This window comes from Salminus brasiliensis, chromosome 14, assembly GCF_030463535.1.
Source record: "Salminus brasiliensis chromosome 14, fSalBra1.hap2, whole genome shotgun sequence".
In the NCBI taxonomy this organism is placed as follows: domain Eukaryota; kingdom Metazoa; phylum Chordata; class Actinopteri; order Characiformes; family Bryconidae; genus Salminus; species Salminus brasiliensis.
The window spans coordinates 12187110-12203182 of NC_132891.1; the positions used below are offsets into that span (position 1 = coordinate 12187110).

The 16073-nt window shown below is 42.2% G+C and overlaps 3 protein-coding genes and 1 pseudogene across 3 annotated transcripts; 2 read left to right on the plus strand and 2 right to left on the minus strand.

Moving 5' to 3' along the window:
* Positions 1–2386: 2386 nt before the first annotated feature.
* On the minus strand, positions 2387–3829 carry LOC140577179 (transcription factor HES-5-like; annotated as a pseudogene).
* Positions 3830–5705: 1876 nt separating this feature from the next.
* Positions 5706–7068, minus strand: LOC140577151 (transcription factor HES-5-like). Its single transcript, XM_072696987.1, has 2 exons — positions 6968–7068; positions 5706–6853 (listed from the first exon to the last, which is right to left on the minus strand). Exons 1-2 carry the CDS (start codon positions 7028–7030, stop codon positions 6428–6430), a joined length of 489 nt encoding a protein of 162 aa, XP_072553088.1. The 5' UTR covers positions 7031–7068; the 3' UTR covers positions 5706–6427.
* Positions 7069–9200: 2132 nt separating this feature from the next.
* LOC140577170 (transcription factor HES-5-like) lies at positions 9201–10354 on the plus strand. The gene is made up of 2 exons (XM_072697013.1): positions 9201–9301; positions 9418–10354. Exons 1-2 carry the CDS (start codon positions 9239–9241, stop codon positions 9832–9834), a joined length of 480 nt encoding a protein of 159 aa, XP_072553114.1. The 5' UTR covers positions 9201–9238; the 3' UTR covers positions 9835–10354.
* Positions 10355–14316: 3962 nt separating this feature from the next.
* On the plus strand, positions 14317–15521 carry her12 (hairy-related 12). Its single transcript, XM_072696989.1, has 2 exons — positions 14317–14405; positions 14518–15521. The coding sequence occupies exons 1-2, from the start codon at positions 14337–14339 to the stop codon at positions 14950–14952; spliced, it is 504 nt and encodes a 167-aa protein (XP_072553090.1). The 5' UTR covers positions 14317–14336; the 3' UTR covers positions 14953–15521.
* The last annotated feature ends 552 nt before the right edge of the window (positions 15522–16073 follow it).

The window sequence follows — 16073 nt, forward strand, 5'->3', positions numbered from 1 at the left end:
ATACTAGTAGTGTTAGCTGAATTTAGCCTAATGCTAAGCTAACGCTTTGTTTACCATGAGAACAGGTTTCCATGGTAACAGGAGGTCAGAGCTGCTTTCATTCATTAGACTTTAGTGAATCTACACTACAGTCCCTCTTTATGCTTCATCAGCTTTTCTGAACTCTTTCAGTGATTACTTCAACATTTAACACTGAAACATTTCAAGACTTTATTCATCATTTTCTGTAGGAATGGATCGTCTGGAGCAGGAGATGTCCTCCTCCTTCTGTGTTCTCATCCCAGAGGTAATCTTTCTCTTAGTTTGAACGGACTGAAGAGGATCATTGAATTGAGGAGGTTACAGAAATATTCCTGCTCTGTTTGAACCATATTTCCATGTCTTGTCTTTGCTGTTGGAGATGTCTCTGCAGACCAGAAATCTTTCCCTCTTTCTTGAGATGAAAACTGTGTTTGTGGTCTGATAACTTTAACAGTCTGGTCTAAAGCTTTTCTTTTCTCTCTCACCGTCCCTGTAGCAGTCCTGCAGAGAGGTGGACAGAGCAAACAGGACGTTTGCTTCCTCCTACTCCAAGTGGTCATCGGACTACAGAAAGGTTGCTATCAGTCTGGATTGTGTTTATGATACATTTACTCTGTTCAAACACACTTTATTACTTAAGTGATGTTGAAGGAAATCTTCTCCAAATCATCATTCAAGCTGATGAGCTGTTTTCCTCTGCAGCTGGTGGAGGTGAAGCTGCAGCACAAGGCCTCCTACAACGGTCTGGAGTCGGAGCACTGGTGGGTGCTCATCAACGACTTCTATCACGTGCGCTCACTAGAGGTAAGTCACTGGAGTAGGTTGATGATGTTATTGTAAGTAGATGTTCTACAGCCTGTTTCCTGTTAAGCTCATGATTTTCATTGTATTTACAGCTTCCTCCCCAGCACTTCGCCACCACCCGTGCTGTGGCCTGCATCAAGGTAAAGCCACAGACTCACTTGAATGCTGAGGCTTTTGGAGGCAGTTTGTTCTTTTGTGATTTCAGTTTCTTCACCGTGTCCTCTGTTCATTCAGTGCATCGGAACATTCATCACTGAGGCCAAGATCTACCTGCGCACCGAAACAACAGACTCCTCAGTTCAGGAGGTTTTCCTGGTCAGTTCTTTTTCTGCCTTTTTGTAATTAGAGTTTCTAGTAACGAGGAGCTTTTAGAAACATGTGTCCAGTGACAGTTCTGCACATTTTCATCATTTCTTTATTGTGTGTTTTTCAGAAAACCACGGTGTCCATCGTCTTCAAGGGGGTCTCTGTCGATGAGGATGGCCGTTGGCGGTGTCATGACTCCAGTGACAGCCAGACCCTCGAGGCGCCTCTTCTGATGTCCAGCCAACCACGAGGACCACCCCCCGGGTTTTGATCATCTGCAGGACAATTTTACACTATTATTATTATTATTATTATTGTCATTACTATTAGTATTAATATTTTATTATGAATAATTAATCTTTTGTCAACCCATTAATATTATATATGGTTGTCTTTGAGTGTGTGTGTGTGTGTGTGTTTTCTTTTTTCAGATGCTGTAGCTGTTCTGTGTGACCAGAGCCCCTTGACCTGACCTGATGAAGCGTGGAAGTGAAGCATCATGTCATCAACAAAAAGGAAGTTTTTTTCTTTCTCATTCCTCCACCCCAGCTGCCTGTTTCACATTCTTAATTTCTAGTGTTTTTATAATCTTTCCAATTTTGTCTAACCATGGTGGGAATATCTTCCCCTCTCTTTGTCTCTCTGTGCAGGAAACCAGTGCAGCATTTCTCCTGGATTAGAGACTCCAGACCAGTGTCCTTGGAATTGACCGCATCAGACAAGATGCTGTTTATCTGCTCTATGGGACACACATAGAGAAGCAGGCTGAAGGCTTCCTAGCCTGGACACTAGACTGTTGGCAGTAGTTCAGTTTCTGCTGTTTGACTATAACGAACAGTTTGATGCCCATGCTAGGACATTGATGACATCATCATAGCACAGCAGGCACAGCAATAGAATCATATCTGATACTAAAATAATAATTGCAGCAGCTTTTCATGTAAATATATTCATTTTCAGTGCTCTAGATATTTTTCATATGTTTCTTTTCATTGTATTGATTTACAGTGGACTGTAATCCACATTGCTTGTGAAGTCTCATTTCCTAACTGTAAATAAACTGTTATTTTTCTTTTCAATCTTCTGTTTTTATTTTCCAGTGTTCAGTCAGATTAATATTCTTGTTCATCTCAGAGGGGTTTTAGGTTCAAGGAATTTCTGAAATGGAAACAGTATAATATTCAGAATGTCTAAAATGATCAAATAAGTCATAGAAATGGTATTGATTGTTTCATTACAATTTATTTTCAGGGCATGTATAGATACAGTGATATAACATCAGTAACCTTCACTGAAGGTGATCAACTCAAAACAGCTCAGGTTCTGAGAGCCTTCAAGTCTTCATAAACTCATAACAGAGAGCACACAGCTAATGTAGCTACATGAATAATATCTCATACATACAAACGCATGCATTTATCTTTTCAAAATCACAAAGAACTTGTGTTACAAATGTTTAGACTGCACAGAGTCCAAAACCAACAAACTCATCTAGATCTCACTCCATAGGAGTGGAAAGCACTGGATTAAAGAGTGTCACAGACATTTTACACTCCAGAGTTCAGATTAGAGACGAACAGCAGTTTGTTCAAATAAAAAGTTCACTTTCCAAACAGAAAGCATTTCTTACACAGTAAGAGAAAGAAGATCAGAGGAAAAGCTTTCTTTGACTGAAAGCAGATTTCAAACAACCTGCAAACTGCAGAGAACATGAACCCACTATGGGCTTTCTTTTTCCTCTCAAACACACATGAAGGATGGAGAAAGTCTTCTTGCATAGTAAGAATGAGACATAAAGACAGAAGGAGTAAAATCCTACAACTTTAGGAAATCTTAGAGAACGTCAGTCTTAGACTGACATGTTAAAGTGTGTTTCCTAATGGTAAAGAGTCCACAGGGCTCTACCAGGGTCTCCAGAGAGCACTAGAGGCTGGAGGTTCCTCTTTGCTGCTGGTGTGGAAGGCTGGAGAGCTGGTCTGCAGGACACTTGTGCTCTTCTCCATGGAAGGCTGCATGGTGAGGAAGTGCTTCAGCAGTCTTCTCTGGGATGATGTCTGCACTCCACACTGAGACAGGAAGCCGACGGCCTCCTGCACACACCTGCTGTAGCCTTCATTGGCTGCAGTGGAGCAGACAGAGTGGTTGTGGGACTGCTGCTGCTGCTGCTGCTGTTTCAGGAAGTGAAGCGTCATCTCCAGGATGTCGGCTTTCTCCTGTCTGGAATCAGGCTGCTGCTTTAGGAATTCTCGGCCCAGGAGAGACTTGAGCGTCTCCATGCTGCTGTTGATGTGTTCTCTGCGCATCTTCTCCACTATTGGCTTCCTCAGCTGGAGAGAGAAAAGAAATCCATGTTTAATTACACTGATCAGCTTCTGCTCCTGATTCCCACACTAAACCAATACAGAACTGGAACAGATGAGATGTCCTGGTTTAGGATATTTACCTTGTTTGAAAGTGGAAGATGCTCTTTGGAGTAGATGAGAGCTGCAGTGACTGTAGGAGGCATGGCTGTGTGTCTTCTGTTGAGTTCTCTGTGAGGAGAAGATGTGAGCTGTGCTGAGCTCTCTCTCTCTCCCTCCTCTATTTATACTCCCCGATCTCCATATGAATGTGTGAGGCCTGGGTTTGCTGGAGGTTCTCACAGTCTGCAGCCAATGGGGAAGCTCGGATGACAGTAAAGAACGAAGGGCTGCCACATGCTCAGTGAAGTGTGTGTTACTCAGGAAACAATGAACCCAGCTCTGGGCAGCAGGTGGAGGGGTGTGTGTTAGACAGTGAATGTGTGGGAAAGCAGACTTACGAATGTGTAAAACTAGGTCTGTCCCCTGTGGTGTGACTGTGATTCAGCACGTGCTTCCCACACCACTCACATTCTTCAGTTTTCACACAGTCGTTCATAATATGATGGAAATTGTGGGTGCAGAGACATCATTGATCTCTTTTATAGATATAAACATTAGAGTTACCTGTCTGATATGTGTATTTAACAAGAAGGCCAGTTTTATTGCAAGATAGACATATCTTCAGCAGCAGTGTAGAGTACGGGAGTGTGTGTGCAGTGGAGGAGTGAGACTTTCCCACACTCTCCCCATTCATTCACACACAGCTGAATAGAAGTGTGCCCCATTACAGTTTAGCACACGGCCAAGACCTCACACACACTTAGAAGAGGAGGTGTATGTTAAGAGAAGATACACTTTACATATGGACAAAAGTATTGGGACACTTGCCCATTCATTGTTTCTTCCAAAACCAAAGGTTTTAACTAGAGTATGTCCTGCTTTTGTTGGAGTAACTGTCTCTACTGTAGGTGTTGGAGCATTGTTGTATAGATTTGATTGCATTAGTCATCAAAAGCATTAGTGAAGTCAGGATGTTGGACGATCACCACCCCATCTCATCCCCAGCTCCCCAACTCATCCCAGACGTCCTGGATGGAGAACCTTTGTTCCAGAGAACACAGTTCTACTTCTCCACAGCTGAATGCTGGGAAGCTTTATACCCCTCTAGCCCACACCTGGCATTAGGCATGTTGTCAATAGGTCCATGTTTATCTTCTCCACAGAGTCCTATTCTACTCTACAGGAACTGGTCAAACTGCTGTGTTCTAGATGAGCTCCAAAGACCTGATGGCAGGCCTTGGAAAACCAACCATAAGGGAGTTGCAATAGTCAAGCTTTGAGATGATGAGGGACTGAACAAGCACTTGGGTGGCCTCCCTAGAGAGCAGATAGGAAATACTCTGATGTCTGCTGGACAAAGGCAGGTGTTACGTCCACAGGTCGTATGGTTTTGTTTGTTTTCCCACTCTTCTTGTCGTTTATTAGGAACCTGCCTTCTCACAACGCTGGTTGGCCAAAGTCTCCATAAGGCTGTTCATCAGATTGGCTGGCTGCGGATGCATTAGGGATTTTTCTGTGGGGGCAGTTCCGGGCACCTTCCAGGTGTATTTCCATGCTGGTGTTGGGGCCATCGCTGTAAGAGCACAGCTAGGATGCTCATTTAGCCAGATCAGTTCAGGAGCACAGAAACCCCCTTTTTGTTTTTGTTTTTTTGTTTTTTTTTGGGGGGGTGGAAAGTGGGGTCTCTGTTCCTAAGTTGGAGTGTTTTTTTTTTGTCTCTGTGGAAGGTAAATAAACTTTCTTGTTCATCACATTTGCTGTTCAAAATATATGCCTAATATCAGGAAACACTAGCACAATCAAAATAATACAAGATTTCTGCTATACCGTGTGATGCTGGCACTGTGCCATGGCCGTAAGTGTAAGTGTAGTTTTATGTATTATTAATAATGCATTATATGGACAAAAGTATTCAACTACACGTGTATACAACTACATGAGTGGTGTAATGACTATCCGTTCAAAATCCATAGGCATTAATAGGCAGCTGTAACAGCAGGTTGGAGCTCTGAGTCAACAGAGCACTGGTGACATTTCTGCACTATGTGCCTCTATGCATAAAGTGACCAGGTGTAAATGAGGTGTTCCTAGTAAAGTTATGACATCCTGAATTGATGCACAAATGTTCAGGTATGGGCAACGAGACATGATAATGGACACACACAGATAATATTGATTGTATCAATACCATTTATTTTCAGGATTTTGTTTTTGGAGAAATTCTCCAAAACGTAAAAATCAGTAATAGCCTTCACTGAAGGTGTCAAACTGGAGACATTACATGTTCACAGAACATCAGCTGAAATCTACTCAGAACAGAGGGCATACAGCTAATATAGCTGGATGAGTAATATTGTCATACATGCAAACACATGAATCACAAAGAGCTTCTGTTACAAATGTGTGCAAAACTGTTTAGACCAAATGGTCTCACATGCATTTATACTCCACTGGAGTGGAAAGTAGTGTATTATAGAATGTCACAGACATTTTGCACTCAGTTATTCAGTTCAGAAACAGACAAGTTGTTCCAATAAAGAAACTGAAATATGCAGAGTGAATTTATACCCAATATGGGGTTCCTTAATACATTCAAATAAAACTCACTTGAAAAACAAGTAATTAATTATGTAAAACATAAAACCATCAAAATGCAGAGAGAATAAACCCAATATGGGTTTCTTTGTACCTTTCTCTTTTGGACACATATAAAAAATGTTGTTTCCAAAACCGGAAACATCTACATATTGTGTTCTCAAAAAACGAACAAATCATATTTCACCAATGTAAAATTAGAGGAATAAATTCCTACAACTTTAGGAAATCTTAGAGAATGTCAATCTTAGACTGACATGTTAAAGTGTGTTTCCTAATGGTAAAGAGTCCACAGGGCTCTACCAGGGTCTCCAGAGAGCACCAGAGGCTGGAGGTTCCTCTTTGCTGCTGGTGTGGAAGGCTGGAGAGCTGGTCTGCAGGACACTTGTGCTCTTCTCCATGGAGGGCTGCATGGTGAGGAAGTGCTTCAGCAGTCTTCTCTGGGATGAAGTCTGCACTCCACACTGAGACAGGAAGCTGACGGCCTCCTGCACACACCTGCTGTAGCCTTCATTGGCTGCAGTGGAGCAGTGGTTGTGGGACTGCTGCTGCTGCTGCTGCTGCTGCTGTTTCAGGAAGTGAAGCGTCATCTCCAGGATGTCGGCTTTCTCCTGTCTGGAATCAGGCTGCTGCTTTAGGAATTCTCGGCCCAGGAGAGACTTGAGCTTCTCGATGCTGCTGTTGATGCGTTCTCTACGCATCTTCTCCACTATTGGCTTCCTCAGCTGGAGAGAGAAAAGAAATCCATGTTTAATTACACTGATCAGCTTCTGCTCCTGATTCCCACACTAAACCAATACAGAACTGGAACAGATGAGATCCTGGTTTAGGATATTTACCTTGTTTGAAAGTGGAAGATGCTCTTTGGAGTAGATGAGAGCTGCAGTGACTGTAGGAGGCATGGCTGTGTGTCTTCTGTTGAGTTCTCTGTGAGGAGAAGATGTGAGCTGTGCTGAGCTCTCTCTCTTTCCCTCCTCTATTTATACTCCCCGATCTCCATATGAATGTGTGAGGCTTGGGTTTGCTGGATGTTCTCACAGTCTGCAGCCAATGGGGGAGCTCGGATGACAGTAAGGAACGGAGGGTGCCACATGCTCAGTGAAGTGTGTGTTACTCAGGAAACAATGAGCCCAGCTCTGAGCAGCAGGTGGAGGGGGGTGTGTTGGGGGATCCAGAGTGTGTGGGAAAGTAGATATATTATTACTGGGTGGCCTATTGTGTCCCAATAGTAAGATTCACAGTATGTGTATGTGTAAATTAAACTATGATGTCACTAATCTGATTTTTTTTTTTTAACATTTAACGTATTGAAATGTATTTTAGAAAAATGTGTTTTAGGCCAAACATTTATCACTAAACTCATAAAACATGTCTCAGGCATCAAATGCAATTATTTTGTGTAATAATTCTCTGTCCCGCAACTTTTAGTAGCTATAAACACTTTAGATGTCTAGTTCCTGTCACAACTACTGTGAACATGTCTGATCTTGAGTTTCTGAGCTTCTTTTTCAGGACATTTTAGGATGAATTCCAACACACCACAGATGTCCATTTATAGCAGTCTTTGAATGGAGACTTGACAAATTCAGGAGTGTGTGAGCAGTAAAAGAGTGAGACTGCTCTCTCCAGAGCTTTCCCACACTCTTCCCATTCATTCACACACAGCTGAATAGAAGTGTGCCTCATTACAGGCAGTTTAGCATATGGCTGAGAACTCAATGGAGACCCCCAACATCAGGCTGTTTGTTTTACTGCACCCCTTTCTCTTTCTTGCAAACATTCCAATACCTTTAGCAATACATCATTGGCAGTGGTCACTACATACACACATCAGCCATAACATTAAACCCCCAGCCTAATATATGGTACAGTAGCTTTTCTTCACTCCCCATTCTCATCACTAAGCCTTGAGGGTTGCTGGTTTATTTGCTGTCCTTTCTTGGACAAATTTTGGTATACTGGGGACATCCCACGAGACTTAATGTTTTAGATATGGCTCAGGTGGCTCAGGTGAAGCAAAACCTCCATCTACAGTGGCAATTAGATATATTAGGTAGCAAGTGAACAGTCAGTTCTTAAAGGTGATATCAAGCATTAAAAATGGTCAAGCATAAAGATCTAATCCAGTTTGACTGAGGGTCAAACTGTGATGGCTAGACTACTGGGTCAGAGCATCTTCAAAACATCAGGCAGGTCTTGTAGGGGGTTCTGGTATGCAGTGGTCAGTACCTAATAAAAAAGTGTCCCTAGAAAGGACAACCAGTGACCCGGCTACAGGGTTATGGACACTGATTGCAATGATGCGATCCATGGAGGCCCCACCTCACAACTTACATGACTTAAAGGATCTGCTGCAAACGTCTTGGTGCAAAATACAACAAGACAACTTCAGAGTTCTTGTGGAGTCCATGCCTCGAATGGTCAGATCTGGAGGAATTTACTCAGTTTTAGGCAGGTGATGTTAATGTTGTGGCTGATCAATGTACATTCCACACACTCACAAATTGTGACGTGTCAAAGAGTGTTGGCAAGCCCTCAAACGAACAGTCATGACTCACTAGTGAGTAATTGCATGTTATCTCACATAGAAGTGACTGAAATTTGTACAAGTGAGTGCAGTTTCACAATTTCCTTGAAGACTTAATAAACCTAACCTAGCACTAATGCTAATCTGCTACCAAACTAATTGACTGAATTAAAGATCGAAATAAGGTAATTATATTATTTTCAAGAATATTATATTTTCTAAATATAATCTAAACAAGCGACACGTGCTGTGTCACCAATTAACCCTGTGATGTTGGTGACAGAGCTGGAGGTCACCACTTTCTCACACACTTCTCTCTCTCTGACACACCCCACCACCGGCTGCTTAGAGCTGGGCTCATTGTTTCCTGAGTAACACACACTTCATTGAGCATGTGGCACCCTCCATTCTTTACTGTCATCCAAGCTCCCCCATTGGCTGCAGACTGTGAGAACCTCCAGCAAACCCAAGCCTCACACATTCATATGGAGATCAGGGAGTATAAATAGAGGAGGGAGAGAGAGAGAGCTCAGCACAGCTCACATCTTCTCCTCACAGAGAACTCAACAGAAGACACACAGCCATGCCTCCTACAGTCACTGCAGCTCTCATCTACTCCAAAGAGCATCTTCCACTTTCAAACAAGGTAAATATCCTAAACCAGGACATCTCATCTGTTCCAGTTCTGTATTGGTTTAGTGTGGGAATCAGGAGCAGAAGCTGATCAGTGTAATTAAACATGGATTTCTTTTCTCTCTCCAGCTGAGGAAGCCAATAGTGGAGAAGATGCGTAGAGAACGCATCAACAGCAGCATCGAGAAGCTCAAGTCTCTCCTGGGCCGAGAATTCCTAAAGCAGCAGCCTGATTCCAGACAGGAGAAAGCCGACATCCTGGAGATGACGCTTCACTTCCTGAAACAGCAGCAGCAGTCCCACAACCACTCTGTCTGCTCCACTGCAGCCAATGAAGGCTACAGCAGGTGTGTGCAGGAGGCCATCTGCTTCCTTTCTCAGTGTGAAGTGCAGACTTCATCCCAGAGAAGACTGCTGAAGCACTTCCTCACCATGCAGCCCTCCATGGAGAAGAGCACAAGTGTCCTGCAGACCAGCTCTCCAGCCTTCCACACCAGCAGCAAAGAGGAACCTCCAGCCTCTAGTGCTCTCTGGAGACCCTGGTAGAGCCACCAAGAAAACCATATGCCTGGCACTTGATGGAATGGACAGTTCAACAGTGTAACTGTTAATGCAGATAAAGAAGAGTACTCGTTTAGCTTCAATTTGAAGATTTTAAACCATTGTTGTGTGTATTTATGAAGAAATCAAAGGATTCCTGCTAAAAGCAGATCATAGTAGCAGAGCTTCATAGCCATATTCTACTGTTTAAGTAGGATGAGGCATTTGCTTTCTAACAAATCCTCTCTTATTAAGAGAGTTATTTAGAGTCTCACATTGAGATTCATTGTTTTTGTTTCTATGAAACCAATGTTACAGATCCAATGGATTGTCTCACATGTTGTGTTATGTTCTTGCTTGGAACACATGTTTTCTAAATCCTTTTTATCACAATGATAAGACTGTATGCGTATTCTTGATTTTAAGAGACTGAATGTTTGTGTGTCTAGAACTGTGAAACCACATTGGTCTTGTTGTTACTTTATTCAAAGTGATAATTATAAAGATGCTGAGCATCTACATCATTAAAAGCATCCTCGTATGAAATATAGCACTTGTGTCTGTTACATTCTTCCCACCTCACACTGATCACACATGGTACGATGTATAAAAATCTCTCACAGACATCACAGAAAGAGTTCCTAGACAGTTCTCTAGCCCCTGTTTAGAGACTAGCTCCTATGACAGGGGTAAACGTAACCTATTACAGACCTACTGCATTACACATTACATTACATTACATTACATTACATTACATCCACACAAATGATCAACTGCACAGCAAGAGTGAAAACAGTACTCAGGATCAGTATAGTACTAATACAGAGCTATAGGTAATCAGCTTTGTTGTACAGTATCATATCAAGACAAGCATATACTGTCCTGTGTTTATCTGTAGTGAAACCATTCTTTTCACAAGTAAATTATTTTCTATAAATATTGTTAACAGATAAAGATTCAATTTCAGTAGAAATCTGTTGCACAAAAGTTGTTTGCAACTTTCTATATCTATACAATAGGCCTGGGAGAAGCTTTACCCCTAAGCTGGTTCTATAGGTTCTTCACAACATATGCAGGAACAGACAACTTTACAACACAAGAAATCTTGGGAAAGTCTTGGGAGCATCGCAGCTCTTAAGGTCCAGATGGTCCTGCTATGCGTAAGGTCTCCCCTTGAACAAAGAGAGATCAAACAGCGTGGCTAATGTGATGTGTAACAAGACACACTTCTTTTGTTCCTTTATTGAGGGCAGTGAATGAACGGACTGTGGGAAAGGGAAGATAGCCCTCTCACACAGAATGCATGGGAATCTCAGCACAACCCTGACTCTGCAAGAGCAGTTCCCATACCGAGCTACAGGTGGTTCAAAAACCAGCATGCGTTCACATGCACAGGATTCATAGAGAAAAAGAAAGGATTTTAAGATGTAAATCTGAAAAGAAAAAGAAAAAAAACACCAAACCGAAAAGCAAGAATTCTGGATCTAGGACAGGACGATAGGCTGTCAAAACGACTTCGTGTTGAAAGGACATGTAAAACTAATTATAATTTTTTATAAACAATGTAGGACACCGGCTTGCTTTTAGGGTTTATAAAGCCTATGACCACACAGAATGGTGAGAACCTGAGTAAAGCTCTTGGCCTTGGTGTGACCATGTGGACCTGGCAAGCTAAAGCCACGAATGCCCACCTGTCGTCTGGGTTTCACAAGTGGCCTTGCGCCGTAGACGTCCACAGAAGCCATGGGAGCAACCTCACTGTTACGGCACTATGTTCAGCTAAATTGGGAAGAATATGAATTTTATATTGGTATGAATGAACTGTCCTTATTAACATTCACTGAGGATTATGGAGAGGATCTTGGCACACACTTTAAGGAACTTGTGTGAAACCGATCTTGTCACTTTTTTCACTTCATTGTCTAAAGGTATTAGTCGCTTTGATTTACAGAACAACGTGGCAGTGGACAGCAGCTCTGCTGCTTTCTCACACTCGACCAGCCAACCAAGCTGTCTCTTTGTTGAGACAATAGGAGGGATCAGTCATGGTTGTGCTCTTCTTAAGAATGGAGTCTGTGAGTCTGGGGTGGTGGGTGAGGAGTGTGGGAGACACATGCACAACTCCGGGAGGCAAAAATGCAGGGCATCAGTGCTAAGCCCACCCTTCCCCACACACACGAGGTTGGTGTTGAGGGTCACAAAATTAATTCAGATACTTTCCCAGATATTGACAGACCCATTCCACAACACTGGGTTGGCGTTGCATGCATTTTGTCGTGCTGACTTGCTGCAGTGCACAGGAACTTAGGAAGAAGTAGTAGTAGCTACGTTGAAAACTCTGAAACAAAATACTGAATACCAGATTCTAACCAGAACATCTGACAGTGCTCCAGAAGGCAGTGTAGTGATGAAGATCTCTGTAACTGCATTGTGAAGGCAACGATACCAACAGCCCAGTGCTAGACGTTAGCGATTAGCTGTTTTAGGATTAGCATGACAAGTTTTTCATTCAATTAAAGAATTTTAAGATGTTCATAATGCAACACTTTTTTATTTAGACATGACTCTTGCGCAACCCCCCCCCCCGACCCCCCAGCTTTAGAATACTGTCTAAAGAAGCAATTGCTAGTTTCAGACTCTATTAGAGGTCTATTAAATATAAGAAAGTAAGTCAATGTTAAAATATAAATAAATAGAAATGTATTGTAAATAAACTAAAAACTTTAATATGTGGAAGAAATACCTGTATTACATATTTACATGTATTATTATTATTACTAACATTACTAATATTATTATTATTATAATTTACTAACATATTGATACTTTCCTAAAAACGAAATATAAAAAAATCCAATCCATATATTTTTAAATTCTAGTTAATGATAATAATAAGATTAACATAAAATAACTGCCACACAATTCCACACTTTTAAACAGTAGTGGGTTTTCGCCAGCAGAGTAGTGTCTAGGCTACACACCACAATAAAAGTCCTCCGGTTAAAACTCTACTAAACTTTGAGTTTAGTCACAGTGAGTTCAGCTGGAGGCTCTGTACACGTGCCCATCGGTGTTGCTGCATTTCCTAGTGTTTAGGCTTATTTAAGCTGGTTTATTGAGTGTCAGCTTCAGACTGCAGTTTAGGTCCACGTGCGCTCTCACGCTGTCCTGCCTGTTGCCGCAGCCAATATTTCAATCTGACACGCTTCCAACTGTCCCTCAGATCCGGACTCGGCCACGTGGACGTGACAGCTTCGTCAGGTGTCGGCGTGAGACTTCTGCCACCTCCCTGCTACATCAGTGGCTATCAAAGCAAGTACTGACTGAAGCAAACCCCAGACCTAACAGACTGTGTGTTCGCAGTTGTGCTGGGAAGCGCTTCGCACGCTGCAACCACGTGCCATTAGCGCACCTCGGTGTTAGTCACGTTCCTGTAGGAAGTGTGAGACAGGTTTAGCATATCTGTAGTGAGTAGAAACTAGACCCCCCCCCCCCCCCCCCCAACCGATGCTTAAGTAGAAGCTATTGGGAAAGGCATTTACTTACATTGAATTTTAGCCCTTTACAGGTTTGTTTGTTTATTTATTTATCATTTTAAAAATTTATTTATTTATTTATTTATTTGTGGTATTACTAAATACCACAACAGAGATGTGTAAAATATTTAATAATATCAAAGATCCCATATAATATTTCTTTCTTCATCCTATCTGTTGCTGAACAGTGAACTAATTATCATTCCAAATGGACCATCTAGGGCACTGGGTTGATTTTGGGTTTATTTAGCCTATGACCACACAGAATTAAAGGAAGACTTTGAGTAAAGCTCTTGGCTTTGGCATGACCATATGGTCTAGGATAACAACACAACACATTTGCCCACTTGTTGTAATATCAAAATCATCACTGAAACAGAAGAGCCGTGCCCAAAAAATATCCCTTTCTATGCTGACAGATGCTGGAAGTACTTCTGGAGAACTTGGGCTTGGTGGGCTACCTGTGTAGAGAACCCGTAGGTTCAGATTCAGAGTTGTGAGCTGGTGAAAATGAGCCATTACGGCGTGGTAATTTGTAGGTCAGACATGTGAAAGTATTCCAGCCCCCACTAAAAGACAACGCATTTTTATTAACATGGTTAGTCTTTAGTGTATACAGCGGTCAGAAATTCAGAGGGCTTGAAAAAATATCGTGTGAAGTAGATCAGCCAACTGACTGCTGGCCCTAAACGTTGAGCCAGAGCGTGCGAGAAAGTTCTCAGACAATAAAAGTGGCATGCCTCTGATACCTTGGGAAACTTTCTCCCAACAGAAGACATGCAGCCAGTTAACCATAAAATGAATGGCCTCTATTGTTGTGATGAGCCAGCCCTCTGGTCTCAGAGTGTGGGAAAAGTAATCCAGCACAAGCCACATGACTTTGTAATGGAAATGCCCGAGTATAAATACAGCAGGCTGTCCCTCAGAGGGTCCCACAACTTATTCTGCAGCCAAGGAACAAACAGAGAAGACATGGCTCCACACTCAGTTACTCTTTCCACCTTTGACCACCTGAGATTCAGTGATAAAGACAGACTTAAGGTATGCTACTTTCTAAGCTTTCCAAAAAAAAACATCTTTATGGTTCTTGAAATTCTTTATTCTGTCATTTTTTGAACAGTGTTTAAACCAAATCCCTTCATTCTATTTCCAGCTAAGAAAACCGATCGTAGAGAAGATGCGCCGAGACCGTATCAACAGCTGCATCGATCAGCTCAAGAAGCTGCTGGAGAAGGAGCTCCACAGCCAAGACCCCAGCACCAAGCTGGAGAAAGCTGACATCCTGGAGATGACGGTCAGCTTCCTGAAGCAGCAGCAACAGCAGAGGCTGCCGGCCGTGCTGGCCCAGAAGGACTATAACGAAGGCTACTCGCACTGCTGGAGGGAGTCTCTGCACTTCCTCAATGTCCATTCTAGCAGAGGTCGATCAGCCCAGGAGCTCCAGCAACTCCACCAAGCCCAGAGAACCAGCACAGAGCTCAGCTGCAGCCAACCTCCTTCCAGCCCCAGCTCCAGCTCCAAGCACAGTCAAGCACAGGCAGTTCAGCAGCAGCAGCAGCCTGGCAGGCCTGTCTGGAGGCCCTGGTAGAGTCCTGGGAGAGTGACTGTTGAAACCTGAGGAACAGTGACGTTCATGTTTCTCATTGAAGTAGAAGATATTCAGTTCCAGAATTAAAGCTTGACATGTTTTGTCATCACATTGATTGGCAAAAGTTTGAGATTAATATTTGTGGGCATGTTTTTGCCAGTGCTAAGAAAGGCCATGGCCTTATTTGTTTTATGTAATGGTGGCTCTTATTGGGATATTTAACACGTGTTAAATTTTTCTAACTTTTTAAACGTCTGTTAGAGCAAATTTCTACTGTGTGATGTCTGTATATTAAGGTAACATTGACTCCAGTGGAGTATGTGTGTTATACAAACCAGATTTATGAATTTGTGTTGTATTTACAAGTGTTCCAGAGAATATTTCTCTATGTGTTGAGAATTCAGCACAGTATGTTCATGAAGGATTAAGCTAACCTTTGATAAAGGAACCAGTGCACTGAATGAGTGTGCATATTGTACTTGTATTGTATTGTACTTTTGTTGTGATTGATTTTGTAAAACCAAGCTCTTGTTCACTTTCTTTGCTAATAAATTTTATTTTTTAAATAACATACTGAACGTGTATGTTCCTCACACTTTTTGCACATTTACAAATGTTTATGTAAGTATTTATAGTATGTTTTAAGAAAACTATAAAAACTGCATTTGTAGTTTTATAATAGTCCTCACCACACATTGTCAAAATAATAAGAAAATAAAATGTTAAAAATAGTGATTTTCCAAGGTCAGGATTTTTCACCAGTACATTTGTTATACACAACTCAACAGGCACTCCCTAGCACAGATATTGTCTTGAAAAATCCCTCTTAAATTCAGTCATTGAGCCTCTTCTCTACCGGCACACTTCCATTGTCCTGTCCCCCCCCCCCCTGAGAGTATTACACACTGAATAGGAGAGTAGTGTGGGAAACACACCCAGTCAGGCTACTCACACACTCTTGAGTCAAAGGAGATGACCTCCTCGACGCCGAAAAAAAACCTTTTCATCCTGTCATCTGCCCCCAGGGGCTGCGTGTGCATGTGGTGGGGGAAGGGGGCTGCTCTAAGAACAAGTAGTAAGTGACTGGAGAATGGAGATGGATATGGTGAAACTGACTGTAT